This window comes from Necator americanus, chromosome III (assembly GCF_031761385.1).
Source record: "Necator americanus strain Aroian chromosome III, whole genome shotgun sequence".
In the NCBI taxonomy this organism is placed as follows: Eukaryota; Metazoa; Nematoda; class Chromadorea; order Rhabditida; family Ancylostomatidae; genus Necator; species Necator americanus.
This window is the reverse complement of record NC_087373.1, coordinates 17,936,712-17,954,162: the sequence shown is the minus strand read 5'-3', so window position 1 is coordinate 17,954,162 and position 17,451 is coordinate 17,936,712. Positions and strand designations below refer to the sequence as shown.

The window sequence follows — 17,451 nt, the reverse complement described above, 5'->3', positions numbered from 1 at the left end:
TAAGGAACCATGTGTGCAGACAGCCGGAGCCGGCGCTCCGACCTCCTCTTTTCGACGGTTGGCGAGGGATCCTCACCACCTGATATGCACCACAAAGAGGTAGCTGGATCCCCTTCACCTGAGGAGGGTCCGGCTTCTCCCTGTCGCACTCCGACTCCTCTCTGTCTCACTTGTGAATATGTGGCTAATCTTAGCTTAAGAATTTGAGATGAACGAAGTGAGAGCAGAGGTTTCGACAACTCTCATTCTATCCCTCCGCGAAGTGAAAATCACCAGGAGAAGAGTGAATGAGTTTATTGGAAAAGGCGCCCAACAATATCACCGTGTCTGCGTCGTGCCAATAATGTTTGAGTTTGTAAGAGTTTAGAGATTATTACGCTGAAGGAAAAGTTTTTCCTGCATCAATCTCTACAAGAAATCTCTACAAAGTTGTTTATTATTAAACAAATACAATTAGCATCGATAGAAGCTGCATTTTCAGCAACTGTTTACTGGCATTTTGGGGCATGCACGTGTTAGCATCCATATGGTTCGCTGCATTCGTTACCGCAAAAGGTCGAAGCTCAACAATTCATAGGCGAGTCTACGTATTTTCACCAATTTAAAGGCATCACCCCACGAATCTGAGGTGGTACGGATTTCAGGTGGAGTATTCGTATACGGGATGGGAGACTATGGAGGGAGGGGTGATTCCGTCATTTTCTTCCTAATTGCCGTAAAAAACGGCCCGGAAGATACGGCTTCATTCGTTTTGGCGCACCATTTTGTACAAGAGGTTCGATTGGAGCGCGCCAGTCTTGTGCGGCGCCGCATCTTCCGGGCCGTTTTTTACGGCAATTAGCAAGAAATGGACGGAATCACCTCCTTCTCCGTAGTCTCCCATCCTGTATACGAATACTCCACCTGAAATCTGCACCACCTCAGATTCGTGGTATGCTGCCTTTAAGACAGCAGTCGGGAGATTTTTGACGCTGGGTTCTTCTCAATGGTTAATAGAACTCAAGATGCAGTTTTCAAAAACGGCTATGAAAATGCAAAACACCTGCAGATCCAGGGATTAGAATCATCAGAAGCACCTTCGGAATCAGTAATCCTACCGATGCAACCCGTTTACACTTACAGGATTGAGGAAACGGAAACGCGTGAAGTGGATCGATGGTGGAAGTTCCTGGTAACACAACTCTGTATGACTACTTGGGACAAAGCTCGCTTCGAGCAGTTTCTTTCCGTTAATTCGCATAGGTGTAAAAAGCTGCTCTGTTATGAAAGCGGAGGTGTTCGGTTTCTGGATTTGTAGAGGAAGCTCCTGAGTTTTCGCATTTGCGAGCTGCGTGCTTAACCCTACCTATCCTAAATGAGAAGAATCCATCATGGAAACTTCGAACGCGACATCTGTACGAAACATTGTGAATTTTTTTCCAGAAAATTCTTCCACTTGACAGTATCTCTGATATTTTTGTCTGGTCTATTCTTTGACAAAGATTTTATTTGGCTTAGCGGCTGGCTCATGTTTTGCATATTTGTCATTTTAGAAGTGAGTTTATGCAGATGTTCATTGGGATCTGGGCCGGTCATCTGCTTTCTAAAGCGTCTCGTTCTGTTTCAGGTGCTTCGATTCTTTGAAGTGCCTCCATGGGTGGAGTACTTAAATAGGTTTTTATTGGTATTCAAAGACGAGCAAGATTCTATCCTGCTGCTCACTCCAATATACCTCCTTCTGGGTAAGAACGTTTCCCTTGTAAATCCCACTTTTGTATTTCGAATCGAGTGATATTTGACTCCAGGTATATTCCTGCCGTTGTTTTTGTCTCCAACTGAAGACCTCCCGCACATCTACCATGTTGCCGGCGTCGCAGCAGTGGGTGTCGGGGACAGCTTCGCCGCGATTATTGGCTCAATGTACGGAACGACGACGTGGCTTGGGTTCGTTGTCGTAGTCTCCCGAGGTCGCATTTTAGCTTCTCTTCCTAAATGTGCAGGATTTTCTAGGAGAAGGAAAACTGTCGAAGGTTCTACAGCGATGGCAGCATCCATAGCCGTGTTCTTAATGACAGCTCGGTTGTTCTGTTCAGCTCCATTCCCTTCCTATCCCACGATCATATTCACTGCCCTGATACTTGCTGCAGTCGAAGCTTCGATTGATAGCATTGACAACATTGCACTTCCGATTATAGGATATCTCATGCTCCAGTGGTAGTTCACTTTTCATTTTCCACACTTTATAGGATGTACCCATTGCGTTTTCGGGTCAAGAGCTAGTTAGGAAGAAGATTTTTATGCGAAATCAAAGCACTTCATCTTAAATGACAGACCTTCCCATAACTAATGCAGTACTTTACAACTTGTCTACTTTTTAAAATTAAGAAAACTAGATCTTTTAGAATCTAAAATTCACTCTCTTACACTTTCTACCGTCCACTTTCCATCTTTATGATGGGATTTCAATTACCTTTTTCTTTTTTTTTCACTTGTCTGCGATGGAAAATACTTCTCCAGTGCAAATAAAAAAAAAACAGGTTTTTTATGGGGTGACCCAGTTATTATTGAAATGTTCCCTTCATGTTGATCTTCTGTTTGAATGTGATAGTAAATTTTTTCTTCGCCACTATTCTGGAGTACCACACAGTTTCCACCGAGTTGCAGGCCAACCAAATTATAATACTTAAAAATTGGTTTTGTTTTTGTGCATTCAAATGCATTTCAGAAAGAAGAAGAGGGTTACGTAGTGTTACTGGTATTTCCGTCATGCATTCTACTGAATAAGTTTGTAAGCCACACATAACAAATTAGCGTTACTGGGTATTCTACCGCGAAAAATTTTGACAGCGCTCAAAAACTTTTAGCTTTTGCTGCTTTGCTAAGGACTTATTCTTTGTTCGATTTCTTAGGTGTTTTCATTCAAAGAACAGTAACTCTATACAGTACAGTAACGAAAGCCGTCCTTGAAATGTCTAGAATTTATTCATCTCGAGAAGCTTGCTGTGGCTATGGTGGCTATTGCGGTAAGCTAGAACTATTCGAAAGAATTTCAGAAGTTATCGTACCGATTGGTTGTTGTCGAACATTGCAAATAAGCAGATATAACACCAGCGGGATTACAAAGTTTATTAAGTTAAACTGTTCAAAAATGGCACCAATTCTGTATGATTGAATTTCGCGTCTGTGATTTTTCAAATCATTAATTTATTGCAGTCGATTTCTTGACTAATCTCCTTAAACGATGAAAAAATGATGAGCTCGGCAGAAGCTCGGAATTTATAAATATAGACTCGCCTGTATCAGTTTGATTTTTCTTCGCTGACTTACTATGGGATAAGCGTTTCTCGCAATCATTCGCATTGTTCTCATCAGGAGCTTGTACCGGTTCTGGATCTTCAAAAGTAAGGGTTTTGACTACTTTTTCTACGTCGAAAGGTTTTTGCGCTTTCGCTGTGTTCTCTTCTTCTGGTTTACTTTGTGGCCCTTTTTCCTCAGACATGTCGGTACCAATATCGTCACCGTGGTCTTTGAAGGAAAAGCCAGCACTCTAAAAAAATGGAGCTGAAGTGATTGGAGTATTGAGGTCTCGGTGTTTGTTTAGCAGTTACTTCAGCCTGGCGATGAAATAAAATCGCCTGCTTTGAATGCATGCGTTATTTTTCAGATCACATCTTACCGCCTCGTAGTGGCGCGGAGGTGAATCTGTGTGTCGAAATGCGATGCGCAGCAGACAAACGTCCTCAGGAGCTAACCACTTCTATTCCTTAGCGTCTTGACAGGATAGGTGGATCTCAGATCCACCCAAATATGTCGCCGACGACGTGGAAAAAGGTAAGCTCGCCTTGACAGAGCTGCCCAGCTCTTAACGTATGACGATATACTCGTCATTAGTGTAGAGGAGGTAATTTTGTTGTGTACCCTTCTGGGTTTCATCTCATCGACTCTCAAGAGTCCCTGTAACTTCTTCTGACCATTCTTTCCCTCGGTTCTCTGTACAAAAGGTCCAGGTATTATTTTCCGCTCACCAACTTCAGCAGCTGATGAATCCAAATTGAATTTAAATACCGTTCTTGGAACTCACCTCTCCCAAATAAATTATTTCTGAAAATAATTTTTTTCTGAAGAAGGGTCATTGTCGGTGGACATCGAGATCACCCAGTAGCACGACTCGAGCAGAACTCAACCACATACAAAACTGAGGAAGTGTTTGCTTAATGTCTCAGTACTATCAATCTTCAGCACTGATCACAACTGGATCAAAACTTGCTTTGAGGGGAATTATTACCGAGAAACAAGATGGAGAAGAACTTCTGTTATCTGAAGAGAAAGAAGGAAATATGTTTTTGTTTAACCGCGATTACATTCTCGTGAACTCTAGGTTCCAAGGTGACCGACACAACGACAAGGATGGAAACCTGAGCCACAACCTGCAACTCGAAGATTACTGTGTGAAGCTGCTTGTGCTGCTTGTGCTGAAGCACCGCACAAACTCAAGCTCTCGCTGGCAAGCAGCATGAAAACCGTGTAGGAGAACTTTGGAAATAGAGGTAGAAGAAAATTACGGGAGCAGCGCCAGCAAATGCAAGTCTTAAGAAAAATCGAAGGAACTTTCACGAATATAATGTTCCGCTCAAAAGCCTTCTTCAACAAAAACGGAATTTGGACCTTTTCCTCGTGAGTTGAAAATTGTTGGTGAACCTTTTCCAATCGTAAATCGCTGTGTCGAGTCGAAACCACTGGTGAAACATCATCCCGGATTCTCCTTTTGCATGCACGAGTTTTGATCAAGATCATGAAAGCTGCCACGACACAATCTGTCATCTTTGGAAGGAGAACCTAGAGAAGTGAAAAACCCTGTCAACTCTTCTTTTTTAAAATAAAAAAAGGTGACTGAGAGAGAGGTCCTTTGGGACTGTCGCTCAGCATGCTTGCTGACCGTCTCATGTGGAATCTACCTCGTGAACGCATCAACAACGCTTGATGAAGCGCAACTTCAAAAAGTAGCTGAACCTCGTCGGAGTTGCAGCCTTATGAACTACAATACTCTGCATGAACATTGAAAAACCGACGGTGAGTGACGGTGCGGCACTGTCGGCCACTGCTCATAACTGCTCATAAAATGGAAACTTCAGGACAACTTATATATCCTTAGATTCCTCTCTTTGAGATCTATACAAAGACCGACATATTGTTGAGAAAGGAGCAAAATGACGCCAAATATGCGCCAAAAAGCAATAATTTGAACCTGATATAGCCTAAGGTTATGGTTGAAAAGAGTTCAGAGACTCAAACTTTCACATTTGGTCAGAGTAGCAAGAAGCTGTTGTAGGCAAGTACTTGAAATTGTTGATTTGTTGTTTTTTTAGTCATTCGTGCGTCATTTTTAGTCATTTTAATTGTTGTATAAAATAACGGTTCGTCCTTACTTTGAACGTTTGTTGCAGGGAAAGAAGTTGTCAAAACAGCCTATAAAATCGCGGTAGCGCACAGCTATTCCTGAATTTTGTGAGATTTGTACTGCATATAGATAGGCGAACCCCGCTCGTACACTAGAGTATCGCGATGTTTGAAAATCCCACTTTTCGTCTTTTTCCTTTCATTTAATCTCTACTTTGCACCTCCGTTAATCACCACAACAAAGTTCAAATCGAAGGAACCTAATCAGAACTCTTAAAACAGATAATGTACATTAGTTTGTAAGGTTTGTTTTCCCTCTGTATAGATTTTCTCGCTCTATTATACCTTTTCTAACATTCCATAGAAAAAGAGTATGAAGCTTGTATTAAATTTTATGAACTATTTCAATAATGTCTTGATTACAAAAAATTGAGTCGCCACAGCATTTATTGAAGGACATCGTTTAAAGTATTGAGATTTTTTCTATCTGACTCCGCGGCCCGGCTATTTTCGCACCTCAATCAGGGCTGGCCTATTGCACCATTGGCAGTCACTGCTGTAGCATTGGAAGGAAACATTGTGTGGATGTCAACTCCACATTCTACCCCAAGAAATTTGAATATGTACATGGAACGGGGAAATATTGAACACATCACCACAATATATAATACCAATTCACACCACTATCAAATTCTTAATATTCATCCTCTCATGTTGGATTTATTAGTGCTAGCTGGATAGCTTGTTTTCTCGTGAAGTACTTGCAGTTAGAGTCAATTTTGAAATAACAACAACAATGAATTATTAGAAAGACCAGTCTGAATGTCCGGCTAAAGCCGGACTTCTGACTTTCGGTGGTTTTAGCTTCGCTCCCCTTGACTGATCAACGCGTGTTAATAGTAGTGGTGTTTTCTATAAAATTACATTTGTATTTCTTAACAACGCTTTCCTTCTCTTCTTTATATTGTAAATTAAGGCGAAAGATTATGGAGTTTTGGATTTGGAGAATATTTACATAGTAAAAACTCTTCGATGCCAGAATAATATAGATATAATTTGAAAGCATTACTCGAAGTATTGGTGTTTCTGATTTTCCAAAGTTATACAAATGATTTTAAATAAAAGACGTGAAAGAAATTACCGATAAAGATAACGTTCACGTAGATACATAAACATTTGTAATATTTAAGAGCGTTTAATGCTGCTTTACTTTAAGAACGGCGTGCTACAACTTGAGGCGAACGAAAAGGAAATAGCACGCGGAGGAGTATAAAGATGAAAAGAAAGGCCCAGTGAAGTTGAAAAGGCTGCGACATTATTTTTGCGTTTGAACGAGATTGTAGAAATTTTGACGCCGGTGGATCCGTGCATTATGGCGGGAATCAACCGTTTTAGGTTATGGAAAGTAACATTTATTTTTGGTATGAATAGTTATTGGACAAGCTGACGCCGGTGATGACATATTATAGTATTGGTGCGGTGAAATCGAGGTTGGACCGTGACCTCTTATAGGTATTGGCGGTGGACCTGATTTATAGGTATTGCCGCTGGACTGTGCACCTTTATAGATATTGGCGGTGGACCTGTGACCTTTATAGGTATTGGCGTGGTGAACCCGTGACTTTATAGGTATTGGCGGGAAATCGAAGGGTGGACCCGTGACCCTTTTGAATTTTGTGAAAAGACAAAAAAAAAAAAAAAAAACAAAAAACAAACACACAAAAAAAAAAAAAAAAAAAAAAAAAAAAAAATGTTATTATATATATGATAGTAGTATTGTTGAATATATATAAAAAAAGGATAAGATAGTTTAAATCTTATGCATTAATAAGAAACTGGAGGGTAGATAGGTGAAATATTAATAATTATTTATAGAATTGATTAATTATCTTATTTATTAGTAATATTGAAAAGATTAATTTTTAATTTAAACTAATTGTACTTTTAAAAAAAATATGAGTTATATAAATGTGCTGTAAATTGTAGTTGTAATGGTGAATAGGCAGTTGTTAGGGAAAATAGCCGGGCGGATAGTTTGAAAGTTGTCTCAACTCGAAATGCTGTGGCGAACTCAATTTTTTGTGAATCAAAAAGCATGGTATTGAAATAGTTGCATAAAATTTAATAGCAAGCTTCATACTCTTCCTTTCTATGGAATGTTATGAAAAGGTGTTATAATAGAGCGAGAAAATCCATACAGAGGAAAACAAACCTTACAAACTAATGTACATTATCTGTTTTAAGAGTTCTGATTAGGTTCTTTCGATTTGAACTCTGTTCTGGTGATTAACGGAGGTGCAAAGTAGAGATGAAATGAAAGGAAAAAAACGAAAAGTGGGATTTTCAAACTTTGCGATACTCTAGTGTACGAGTGGGGTTCGCCTGTCTATATGCAATACAAATCTCACAAAATTCAGGAATAGTTGTGCGCTACCGCGATTTTATAGGCTGTTTTGACAACTTCTTTCCTTGCAACAAACGTTCAAATTAAGGACGAACCGCTATTTTATACAAAAATTAAAATGACTAAAAATGACGCACAAATGACTAAAAAAACAACAAACCAACAATTTCAAGTACTTGCCTACAACAGCTTCTTGCTGCTCTGACCAAATGTGAAAGTTTGAGTCTCTGAACTCTTTTCAACCATAACCTTAGGCTATATCAGGTTCCAATTATTGCTTTTTGGCGCATATTTGGCGTCATTTTGCTCCTTTCTCAACAATATGTCGGTCTTTGTATAGATCTCAAAGAGAGGAATCTAATGATATATAAGTTGTCCTGAAGTTTCCATTTTATGAGCAGTTATGAGCAAGCGACGGTGGCCGACAGTGCCGCACCGTCACTCACCGTCGGTTTTTCAATGTTCATGCAGAGTATTGTACACCTAGAATCCGTCGAAGGTAGTAGTTTCCTAGAAATATTTCTGGAGAACATTGCGCGTAAATCGTAACGGATGATAACACGATGACGCGACTCGGTGTCCTCTACAGCACTAGAAATTGTCCCCAGACCTCTCTTCTTCTTCCCTTCAGAGCGAGTACGATGACGATTTATCTGTTTCAGAAGTGCAGATTTATCAAAAAAAAAGTTCATCTAAAGTTTCCGCGGATTTTGAATGTTACTGATTTTTTTCCGTTTGTGAAAACGTCTGTAAAGAATAAACGCTTGTTTAGTCTGTAAAGAATAATGGCTTAGGGCCTCGTTTTGAAGAACCTCCTTTCAAAGAAAGAAGAAAAATAACTTCTGGAAGAGAGCTCGAAGTGATGTAACTTTCAGTCTTTCCCCTATCCCCTTGCTTTTACTGCAGTTCTTGTGGCTCAGCCTAAAGATAACTTCACAAAAGTACTCACCTTCGCAGAGATAGTTCCTTGTTTTGAAATCACCCTACCCACCGCATCCTGCTTGGGCTTGAACATTTCGGCTTGATCCAGGTCACGGGATGCTAAAAGCCCAATCATTTTTATGTTCCACTAGGATATTAATTTCCAGCGACTAACTCGGAGGAACGCAGAAAGGCCGCCTCTTCAAACATATCAAAATGAGAAATCCGATGACGACCATCAAGAGTGCAAAAATGTTGAGCAGGATAATAAGCCAGATGGGAGGAGCAGGTACAAGTAGGGATAACTGCAAACGTACACGAAAATTACAAAAGAATGGCCTAACTCTACTCCTTCAAACAAGTACTGAGTACAAGTAAAGTCCTCCTTCTACTTTTGCTCATTTTGCCGGATATAAATGTAACAATTCTATTTTCACTTCATATTGTGTAGCGTTACGAACGTTGCGCACGGCTGTGCTTCAGCAACACATTTGTACTTGCAGTAAAATGACTGCAAGTACAAGTGTACTGCTATGAGAAGTGACGTAAATGATCCCTCCATTTCTTAGGTGTATTTCAACATGACTCAAATAAATAATGCTGCTTTTCTTTCTGCTGATTCTCCCACAGCTGCCTTCAACCCAACAGCTTCGTTCTATGTCCACTGCAGTTTGGACACATCGAAAAAACCTATAGTATATCAAAAAAAGCCCTTACGCGCCTGGCCCCTTGCCCTTACTTAAATGCGTTGCTCTGAGTGAGACTGTATAATAAGGCGGGTAGGCAAAGAATGAAGAATGTCATGCTATATAATAACAGGCTTATTCTGTCACGTGTGTGTCAGTCACGAAATTCGAAAAGTGGGGTGCGACGAGTCCACAGGCGTCAAATTGGTGCGCCGACGCCAGATGGCTATAAAATGTGGTGCGAAGGTCCCACGGCGTGGGGTTGGTGCACCGGCGCCAGATAGGTATAAAAGCTCTGAGGAAGATTTTCCTTCACAGGTAGAAACGAGAAAGCCGCTACGTTCAGAGAGCGAAGTCTCGGAACTATCATTAACTGCGATCTCTTCGCTACGCTGGCCAGCTTTTGGAAAGATTCCGCAATGGTCAACGTTGACGAGGAATATGACCAGCTTGTTGAACACCTTTACAACTGCACGAGGAAGACTAAGAGTTTTAAAAACACCAAGAGACGCCTGTCTCTTGAAACTCTTGAGCTGATACGCCAAGTGGAGCCGCACGAGCTGCAGGGAACCAAGAACTCCGAGCTGGCAAGGCTTTGCAGAGAGGCGATAAAGGAAGGCCTTAAAGAGAGAAGAGCAAAAGTGCTGGCTGAAGCTGCAGAAGCGGGAAGAAGCATCAGCTATGCCCATCGAGACTTCGCCAGTCGCAAGGCGAGGATGACTGCTCTTCGGAACCCGAAGGGAACAACCATTGCATCGAGAAGGGTAATGAAGAAAATCATCCACGACTTCTACTCTGATCTCTTCGCCGGCCATGTCCACTTGCCTCCTCATCATCTTAAGGAAGACGAACATGTCATTCCAGATTTCTCCCGTCCGAAGTACGACATGCCATTATGTCGGTAAAAAATGGTACGGCACCTGGTCCGGACACAATAGGACCAAAACGCCTGAAAAATCCTGCCACCACTCCTCGTCAACACATTGGTAAGATTTTTCACTCGTTATTTGTCGGAATGTAAGGTTCTTAAGTAATGTAAAGCGGCAAAACCGTGCTGTTGTATAAGAAAGGAGACCCACAGGACATCGGCAACTATCGCCGAATCTGCTTACTGTTTGTCATCTACAAGCTTTTACAAGAGTGACCCTTAATAGGATAAAAAAAGTCTTAGATGAAAGAGAACCATGCGAGCAAGCTGGGTTTCAAAAAGGATTCAGCACGATTGATCACATTCACACTGTTTCTAAACTCATCGAGGTATCACGAGAGTACAAGATGGCGCTCTGTCTCAGCTTCATCGACTTGGACTTGAAGAAGGACTTCGACTCAGTTGAGACAGAAGCGGTCGTGGAAGCCTTGGACAACCAAGGCGACCCTACTCAGTGTATAAAGGCACTTCGAGAGTTGTGCAGTAAATTAACGTGCAGAATTTCGTCATTGTACAAGAACATCATCATTGACGTAAAGAGGGGTCCGACAAGATGATACAATCCCACTTAAAATAATCACAGCTACTCTCGGAAACCCAATGCGAAAGCTAGACATTATGGGAGTGAAGGTTGATGGTACACGATTTGCGTTTTGCTGATGACATCGTTCTGATAACACTTAGTACCAGTCAAGCGGAACGAATGCTGACCCAATTCGACGAAACATGTGGATGCAGCTTCAGCTCGATCTGCAGTGACGATGTTCATGCGTAACGGATAGATCTCAGATGCCCCTTTAACGCTCAATGGAAAAACATACCTGAATGCACCAACTACGTTTATCTGGGTCGGAAATTAAACATGATGAACGACCTAACCCCAGAGCTGGGCAGGAGAAGAGGGGAGCGTACAAGAACATCGAGGATGTAGCGAAGAAGATCAAGAAAACCCAACTCCGTGTTCACCTCATCAACACCACCGTACTTCCTGCTTTGGCCTATGCTTCAGAAACCTGGACATTTCAAAAGTAGGAAGAAAACGCGGTGAGCATCACTGAACGCGCAATTGAGAGTGATGCTAAGAGTACCCCGCTTCAAGCAAGTGAGATACGGGATTCGAAGTTCTTTCCTGTGGCAGCGGTCGACTCTGCCACGTTTGCCAAGGAAAGTAAAACAAGGTGGGCCGGACACGTGATGCGTTTTAACAACAATCCTTGGATCAGAGCGGTGAGCGACTGCATTCTCCGCGGTATTAACCGCATTACAGGAAGACCGCCGACTCGATGGTCAGATTTCTTCACGGTGTCTTTCGAAGAGAATTATGATGCTCTCCGCGTTCCACGCGAAAGGAGGAACCACTCAGCGACTTTGGCACGCGATCGGGACAAACGGAAGAATTACTGGCGCCCACTCGAGCGGTTCGAAGGTCAACGGGAGTCAAGGTAATCAAGGTAATTATATTTTTAACGAAGGAGTGTGCGAAGCTGAAATTTGAATGTTCTCCAAATGTAGAACTGATGCGTTCAGAGCGAAAACTATGAGAATTTCCACCTAGATTTATTTTGAAAAAAGAAGAAAAAGTTGGTAGAAAAACACAACTCTAATTTTACAGAAAATGCCATTACTATTAATTTTCATTAATCGGCGAGCGAAGCGGACACCGCAAAAAGTCTGGAGTCCGGAGACAGCCGGACGTTGACGCTGGTAGTATAACATTTTGTAATGTATACAGTTGATACTACCTAATATTTTGCCTTCATCATCGTTATCATGCTATGCTCTATTCACTATTGCCCATTGCCTACTCCCTTACGATCTCCTCCCTTCATAACACCTATTTGGGAGATCCTATCAATGGCCTTACCCTGACATAGACTTTATTTCCGCGTGTGCGCACTCCCAGCTCGATAAATATGTTAAGAACAACTTTAGCACTTTACTTTGTACACTTACAATCTCATTTTGTGTCTAATTTAGAAGTTTTGCTTTCTACTTTTCGTCACCCCACAAATCTGCGGTGGTAAGTATTTCCGATGGCTAATGGCTACACGTGGTCGTAGATTGTAGAAACGGGTGGGATAACGCTCATTTCTTCCTAATCGCTGCAAAAAACATCCACGAAGATGCGGCGCGTGCACAAGGGTCTCCAATAGAACTTGTCTTAAAAACAGCGTACCAGAACGGTCGAAGTTCTATTGGAGCGCCAAAGTTGTGCATGCGCCGCATCTTCCGGGCTGTTTTTTTTTTACGGCGATTAGGAAGAAATGAGCGTTACCCACCCGTCTTTGCAATCTACGACCCATTCATGGTCGTTAACCATCGGAAACCCATATCACTACAGATTCGTGGGGTGACATCTTTAATTCGAAAAACAGAAGAGCCCTAGAGAAGACTTGGAATAGATCAGCGCAGCGATCTTCGAACAACGTTCTTGTGGTTTTGACTTCGACGATCTACTGTTCCAGTGTAGGCTATCCCATTAAATTCCAACACAAGCTGATTTAATCATAAGCAGTGTATCACCACAACTGGTTCAACTACCACTGTTTCACTTTATGTTTTTTTTTGTCTTCAGCGAAAAAGCAGCTTTTTTCAGATCTTGGAGTGCAGTCTGCGGATGAGAGCATGTATTGAACCAATCTTGAGTTTGACTGTATGTTTCAAAGACATGCGAACAATATTAATCTGTGGTTTTGAAACAATATTTTATGGTTTCGAAAGTGGCGAAGATCGCTCAAAAACGAACGCGGTGTATTATGCGTTTTAGAGTGAAGTCTTGCGGAATGTTTCTGATTTCTGAAAGATTTAAAGCAGTCCTGCGAAGGGATAGAATCGCTGGCAGTACAGTCTCTACCTTAGTAGACTGTATATGATTCTCTTTCAATGAGGACTAACACCATGTTGACGATTTTATCTTTGGTTCTGATGAGAATCAAAGACGATGAAACCTATCGAAAGTGTTAGATAGCCGGCTACGGCAAATTATAGAACTGGTGTGCGTCGACGTGCTGACCTGATGCATGAGTGGAGTCAGATGATAATATAGATGGACAACAGGATAGTAATGAACCTCACTAAGAGAGGTAAAAAGTGATAGTTTTCCGATAGTAGAGACTAACCTCTACTATCGGAAAATTATCACTTTTTATCCTTCAACAACCAGAAGAATTTCACAGGTGATGTGTTACATGAAACAATCTTATCAATATGATACTAATAGAGAATGGAATGAAAGTTTTGATGGAAAGAATCTTGACAGCGCAGAAGAATACCGGAGCTGAGAATACAGCTCCAAATATCGAACGGAATGAGACACGGAACTGCAGCCAAGACAGGCTCAGCAGACCTCGCACTGGCTCGTTTTTACGTAACGTTGGGGGGGGGGAGGGGGTGTGCTAGCTCCAATCAACAGCAAATTGCGTCTCTCACCAAGCAGAACTACGGGTTAGGAAACAGTGAGATTTGCTCTGTGGTGGTGTCTGCACCTTTGTCTCATCGTTGTTGTCCTACCTTATTTTTAGGTATGGAGTTGTATAATTTTGATACAACAGTAATAGTTCCTATTTGCAACGAAAATTATGGACGTGGTCCTCGCTTTGCTTAGGGTGAATAAATGAGCACCACACTAAAACTTCCGGAATTAGTCGGATGTTCAATCTAGTGATCGCTTTTTCTCACATCTTCTAATCACGAAGATCAAATCACTTATTCTAGTTTGCTTCTTCACATCAAATGACGTAGTGTAGTTGGCTCGATCTTCAAGGAATTTTTGCAAGTGTTACAAATTTTGTAGTCTAATCTAAATAAAAATAAGTGGTTTTTTTTTCAAATCGTTTTACCAAGCACATCAGCTTTATGAAGCTGATTCACGATGCGCGCTTCCATGTTCGTGGATTTTCAGTTCATATACTTACGGGATTGTCGATATGACTTTTCCAAGATGTCCCTCCTAGCAGAGAGAATTTTTGAAACCAATTGCGACATGGTACATGACTTCAAAACTAACTATTCAAAGTTTTCAAATAGCTTTTGCAGTAATTCCCACGTATTCCAGACCATCGTATGGCAACAATTGTAGAGCAACTACAGAAAGGAGTTATTGTATAACAGGAATATGATGTTAGTGCATAATAGGGAATTTCTGCCATGGTTTTTGTGGGTAACATTTGAAGGAAAGGAACCGAAGCTAATTGGGTGAAGCCGTCAAGATAAGAGAAGACAAAACAAGTCTTCAGAAACTAATTGACAGATTCCAAGGTTTGTCCATACAAACGCATGTGAATATATAAATGCTTTAAAACATATGTTAATGAGGGACCGGATTTACGGACGAAGGATTGAGAACGTAATGCTGGATTTCAAAGAAGAATTGGAATCTACTAGATATGTCACCATGATCATTACCAACCAATACTGCCGTGAAATGTCTCGCTTTGTTGCGGAGAAGACCATATACGAGATACAAGTCTGAATGTCCGGCTAAAGCCGGACTTCAGACTTTCGGTGATTTTATCTTCGCTCCCCTTCACTGATCAATGAAAGTTAATAGTAGTGGCGTTTTCTGTAAAATTAGATTTGTTTTTTTTTTGTTTTTTTTTACGCTTTCCTTCTCTTTTTTTATTATAAAGGCAAAAGATTACAGTTTTCCTTCTAAACGCGTCAATTCTACATTTGGAGAATATTCGACAATCAGCTTCGAACACTCCTTTGATACCAAAGTAATATAGATACAATTTGAAAGCATTACTCGAAGTATGCGTGTTCCTCCTGATTTCTCCCAACAGTTGTCACAGAATGATGCTTTAACATAAAATGACGTAAACAACATCATCATACTGATAAAGATAAGTTCCACATCAGATCATGCAAACTGTTGGGTACTATTTAAGCAGCCGTTTGTGTGGCTGTTTCCAGTTTCATTCCAAGAAGGCATGCTATCAAACTGAGGCAAACGTGCAAGAAAATAGATACGTGGGGGATTCGTAGAGGTGTAATGCAACACGTGCAGTGGCCATGGATATGAAACTGTTGCAACGTCTAATTTAACTTTTGCGACATCCATACGAAGTTATTGCTCACCGACCCGACGCCGGTGGGCCCGTCGCACCCCCCTTTTCGAATTTCGTGACTGACACACACACGTGACAGAATAAGCCCAATATTATATATCATGACTAGTCTGAACGCCCGAGTAAAGCCGGATTTCAGACTTTCTGTCGTGTTTGCTCGCTTCACTGATCAACAAAAATTAATATGAGTGCCATTTTCTGTGAAATTAGACTTCTGCGTCTCTAACAATCTTTCTTCGTCTTTTTTTTATTATAACTAAAGATGAAAGATTTCGTAGTCTTCTTTCTATACACTTCACTTCTACATTTGGAGAGCATTCAAACTTCAGCTTCAAGCACTCCTTACCAATATATTATGGACGAAGTTTAAAAGCATTACTCGAAATATGGGTTTTTCTTTTGTTTCCCCTCAACAGTTATCAAAGAACCAGTCTGAACGTCCGGCTAAAGCCTGACTTCAGACTTTCTGTGGTGTTCGCTTCGCTCCCCTTCACTAATCAACGAAAATTGACAGTAGTGGCATTCTCTGTGAAATTAGAATTGTGATTTTCCAACAACGGTTTCTTCTTTTTCTTGAAGGAAATTTAGGCTAAAGATTCATAGTTTTCTTTGTAAACGCGTCAGTTCTACAATTGGAGATCATACAAACTTCACCTTTCAGCACTCTTTCGACACCAATGTAATATAGACACGACATGGAATCATTACTCAAAGTATAGGTTTCCTTCTTGTTTCCCTCAACGGTTATCACAGAATGATGGTTCACATGAAATGAAGTGAATGACATCATCGTACTGATAAAGATAGCGTTCCACATCAGATCATGTAAACACTTGGCTACTATATAAGTAGCAGTTAGCATTCGTGTTTCCACTTTCCGAGGAAGAAGAGGAGTTGAGGAGAAAACCAATGGGAAAGTGGAAAGTGGATATGAAAAATTTGCAACGTCGCATTTACAATTTGCGACATGCACACGAAGATACTGCGCGATACTTCTACACCATGACCCAGGAATTCGATGCCGTGGGACCCGCCTCAGCGCATTTTATAGCAATTTGGCGCACCAACTCGACGCCCATGGACTCGTCGCACCTCCTTTTATAGTTATAAGGCGCTGGTGGACCCGTCGCACCCCATTTTATAGCTTTCCGGCGTCGAGCAACAATGTATCTAATTTAATTATAACTAAAAGCGAAAGATTTAATAGTCTTCTTTCTCAACGCGTCAGTTCTACATTTGGAGAACGTTCGAACTTCAGCTTCAAACACTCTATACCAATATAATCTAAACAAAGTTTAAAAGTATCACGCGAAATATGGGTTTTCCTCCTTTTTTCCTCGAACAGTTATCAAAGAAGGATGTTTTAGCATAAAATGACGTGAAAGACATCTTCCTACCGATAAAGATAACGTTTCACATCAGATCACATAAATATCTTGCTAATATTTAAGCAGCCGTTTACATGCTGCTTTCCACTTTCCAAGAACGGCATGCTACCAACTTGAGGCGAACGAAGAAGGAAATAGACACGCGGAGGAGTCATAAAGGTGAAAAGCAAAGCGTCCAGTCACCACAGCTATGAAAAGGCTGCGACCATCTATCTTTTGCGTCTTGCACACGAGGTTGTCACGCACAATTTTGACGCCGGTGGATCCGTCGCACCCCCTTCTAGAGGCCGGCGCGGCGCGCCAATCCGACACCGGTGGACCCGTCTTTTACCATTTTATGGCTTTCTGGCGCCGACAGACCAATCCGACGCCGGTGAACCCGTCGCAATCCCTTCTATATGCATCTGGCGCCGGTGGACCCGTCGCCCTATTTTTTATAGCTTTATATATTTTTTTTTTAGCTTCCTAGCGTCGAGACATCAACTCGACGCCGGTGGACCCGTCGCCCCCCCCTTTTTTTTTGAAATTCGTGACACACACACACACGTGACAGAATAAGCCCGTTATTATACACCAGTCTGAATGTCCGGCTAAAGCCGGACTTCAGACTTTCCGTGATTTTAGCTTCGCTTCCCTTCACTGATCAATGAAAGTTAATAGTAGTGGTGTTTTCTGTGAA

The 17,451-nt window shown here is 41.4% G+C and overlaps 6 protein-coding genes across 8 annotated transcripts in view; 4 read left to right on the top strand and 2 right to left on the bottom strand.

Annotated features, from left to right (window-relative positions):
• RB195_009975 (uncharacterized protein) overlaps positions 1 to 2,197 on the top strand; it is a gene marked incomplete at both ends in the record, with an annotated part of 28,915 nt that extends 26,718 nt beyond the window's left edge. For both annotated transcript variants that reach the window (XM_064190764.1, XM_013441735.2), the window contains 5 exons: positions 482 to 577; positions 1,423 to 1,534; positions 1,607 to 1,721; positions 1,785 to 1,923; positions 1,990 to 2,197. In XM_064190764.1, the coding sequence (XP_064048346.1) occupies positions 482 to 577; positions 1,423 to 1,534; positions 1,607 to 1,721; positions 1,785 to 1,923; positions 1,990 to 2,197 (670 nt within the window). The remainder of the gene's footprint in view (positions 1 to 481; positions 578 to 1,422; positions 1,535 to 1,606; positions 1,722 to 1,784; positions 1,924 to 1,989) is intronic.
• Positions 2,198 to 2,540: 343 nt separating this feature from the next.
• On the bottom strand, positions 2,541 to 2,747 carry RB195_009974 (uncharacterized protein; the record flags this gene model as incomplete). Its single annotated transcript, XM_064190762.1, has 1 exon — positions 2,541 to 2,747. The coding sequence occupies one exon, from the start codon at positions 2,745 to 2,747 to the stop codon at positions 2,541 to 2,543; it is 207 nt and encodes a 68-aa protein (XP_064048345.1).
• Positions 2,748 to 3,204: 457 nt separating this feature from the next.
• RB195_009973 (uncharacterized protein) lies at positions 3,205 to 8,940 on the bottom strand (the record flags this gene model as incomplete). Of its 2 annotated transcripts, XM_064190761.1 has the most annotated exons (5): positions 3,205 to 3,212; positions 3,274 to 3,372; positions 3,454 to 3,526; positions 8,730 to 8,821; positions 8,877 to 8,940. In XM_064190761.1, 5 exons carry the CDS (start codon positions 8,938 to 8,940, stop codon positions 3,205 to 3,207), a joined length of 336 nt encoding a protein of 111 aa, XP_064048344.1. The 2 variants fall into 2 exon arrangements, with proteins under 2 accessions (XP_064048344.1, XP_064048343.1); XM_064190760.1 differs by having other exon boundaries at positions 3,274 to 3,526.
• A 669-nt stretch (positions 8,941 to 9,609) lies between these two features.
• RB195_009971 (uncharacterized protein) lies at positions 9,610 to 10,872 on the top strand (the record flags this gene model as incomplete). Its single annotated transcript, XM_064190758.1, has 3 exons — positions 9,610 to 9,671; positions 9,734 to 10,288; positions 10,542 to 10,872. 3 exons carry the CDS (start codon positions 9,610 to 9,612, stop codon positions 10,870 to 10,872), a joined length of 948 nt encoding a protein of 315 aa, XP_064048341.1.
• Positions 9,807 to 10,292, top strand: RB195_009972 (uncharacterized protein; the record flags this gene model as incomplete). The annotated part of the gene is made up of 1 exon (XM_064190759.1): positions 9,807 to 10,292. One exon carries the CDS (start codon positions 9,807 to 9,809, stop codon positions 10,290 to 10,292), a length of 486 nt encoding a protein of 161 aa, XP_064048342.1.
• A 268-nt stretch (positions 10,873 to 11,140) lies between the features above and the next one.
• RB195_009970 (uncharacterized protein) lies at positions 11,141 to 11,761 on the top strand (the record flags this gene model as incomplete). Its single annotated transcript, XM_064190757.1, has 3 exons — positions 11,141 to 11,343; positions 11,399 to 11,493; positions 11,583 to 11,761. The coding sequence occupies 3 exons, from the start codon at positions 11,141 to 11,143 to the stop codon at positions 11,759 to 11,761; spliced, it is 477 nt and encodes a 158-aa protein (XP_064048340.1).
• Between the last annotated feature and the right edge of the window lie 5,690 nt (positions 11,762 to 17,451).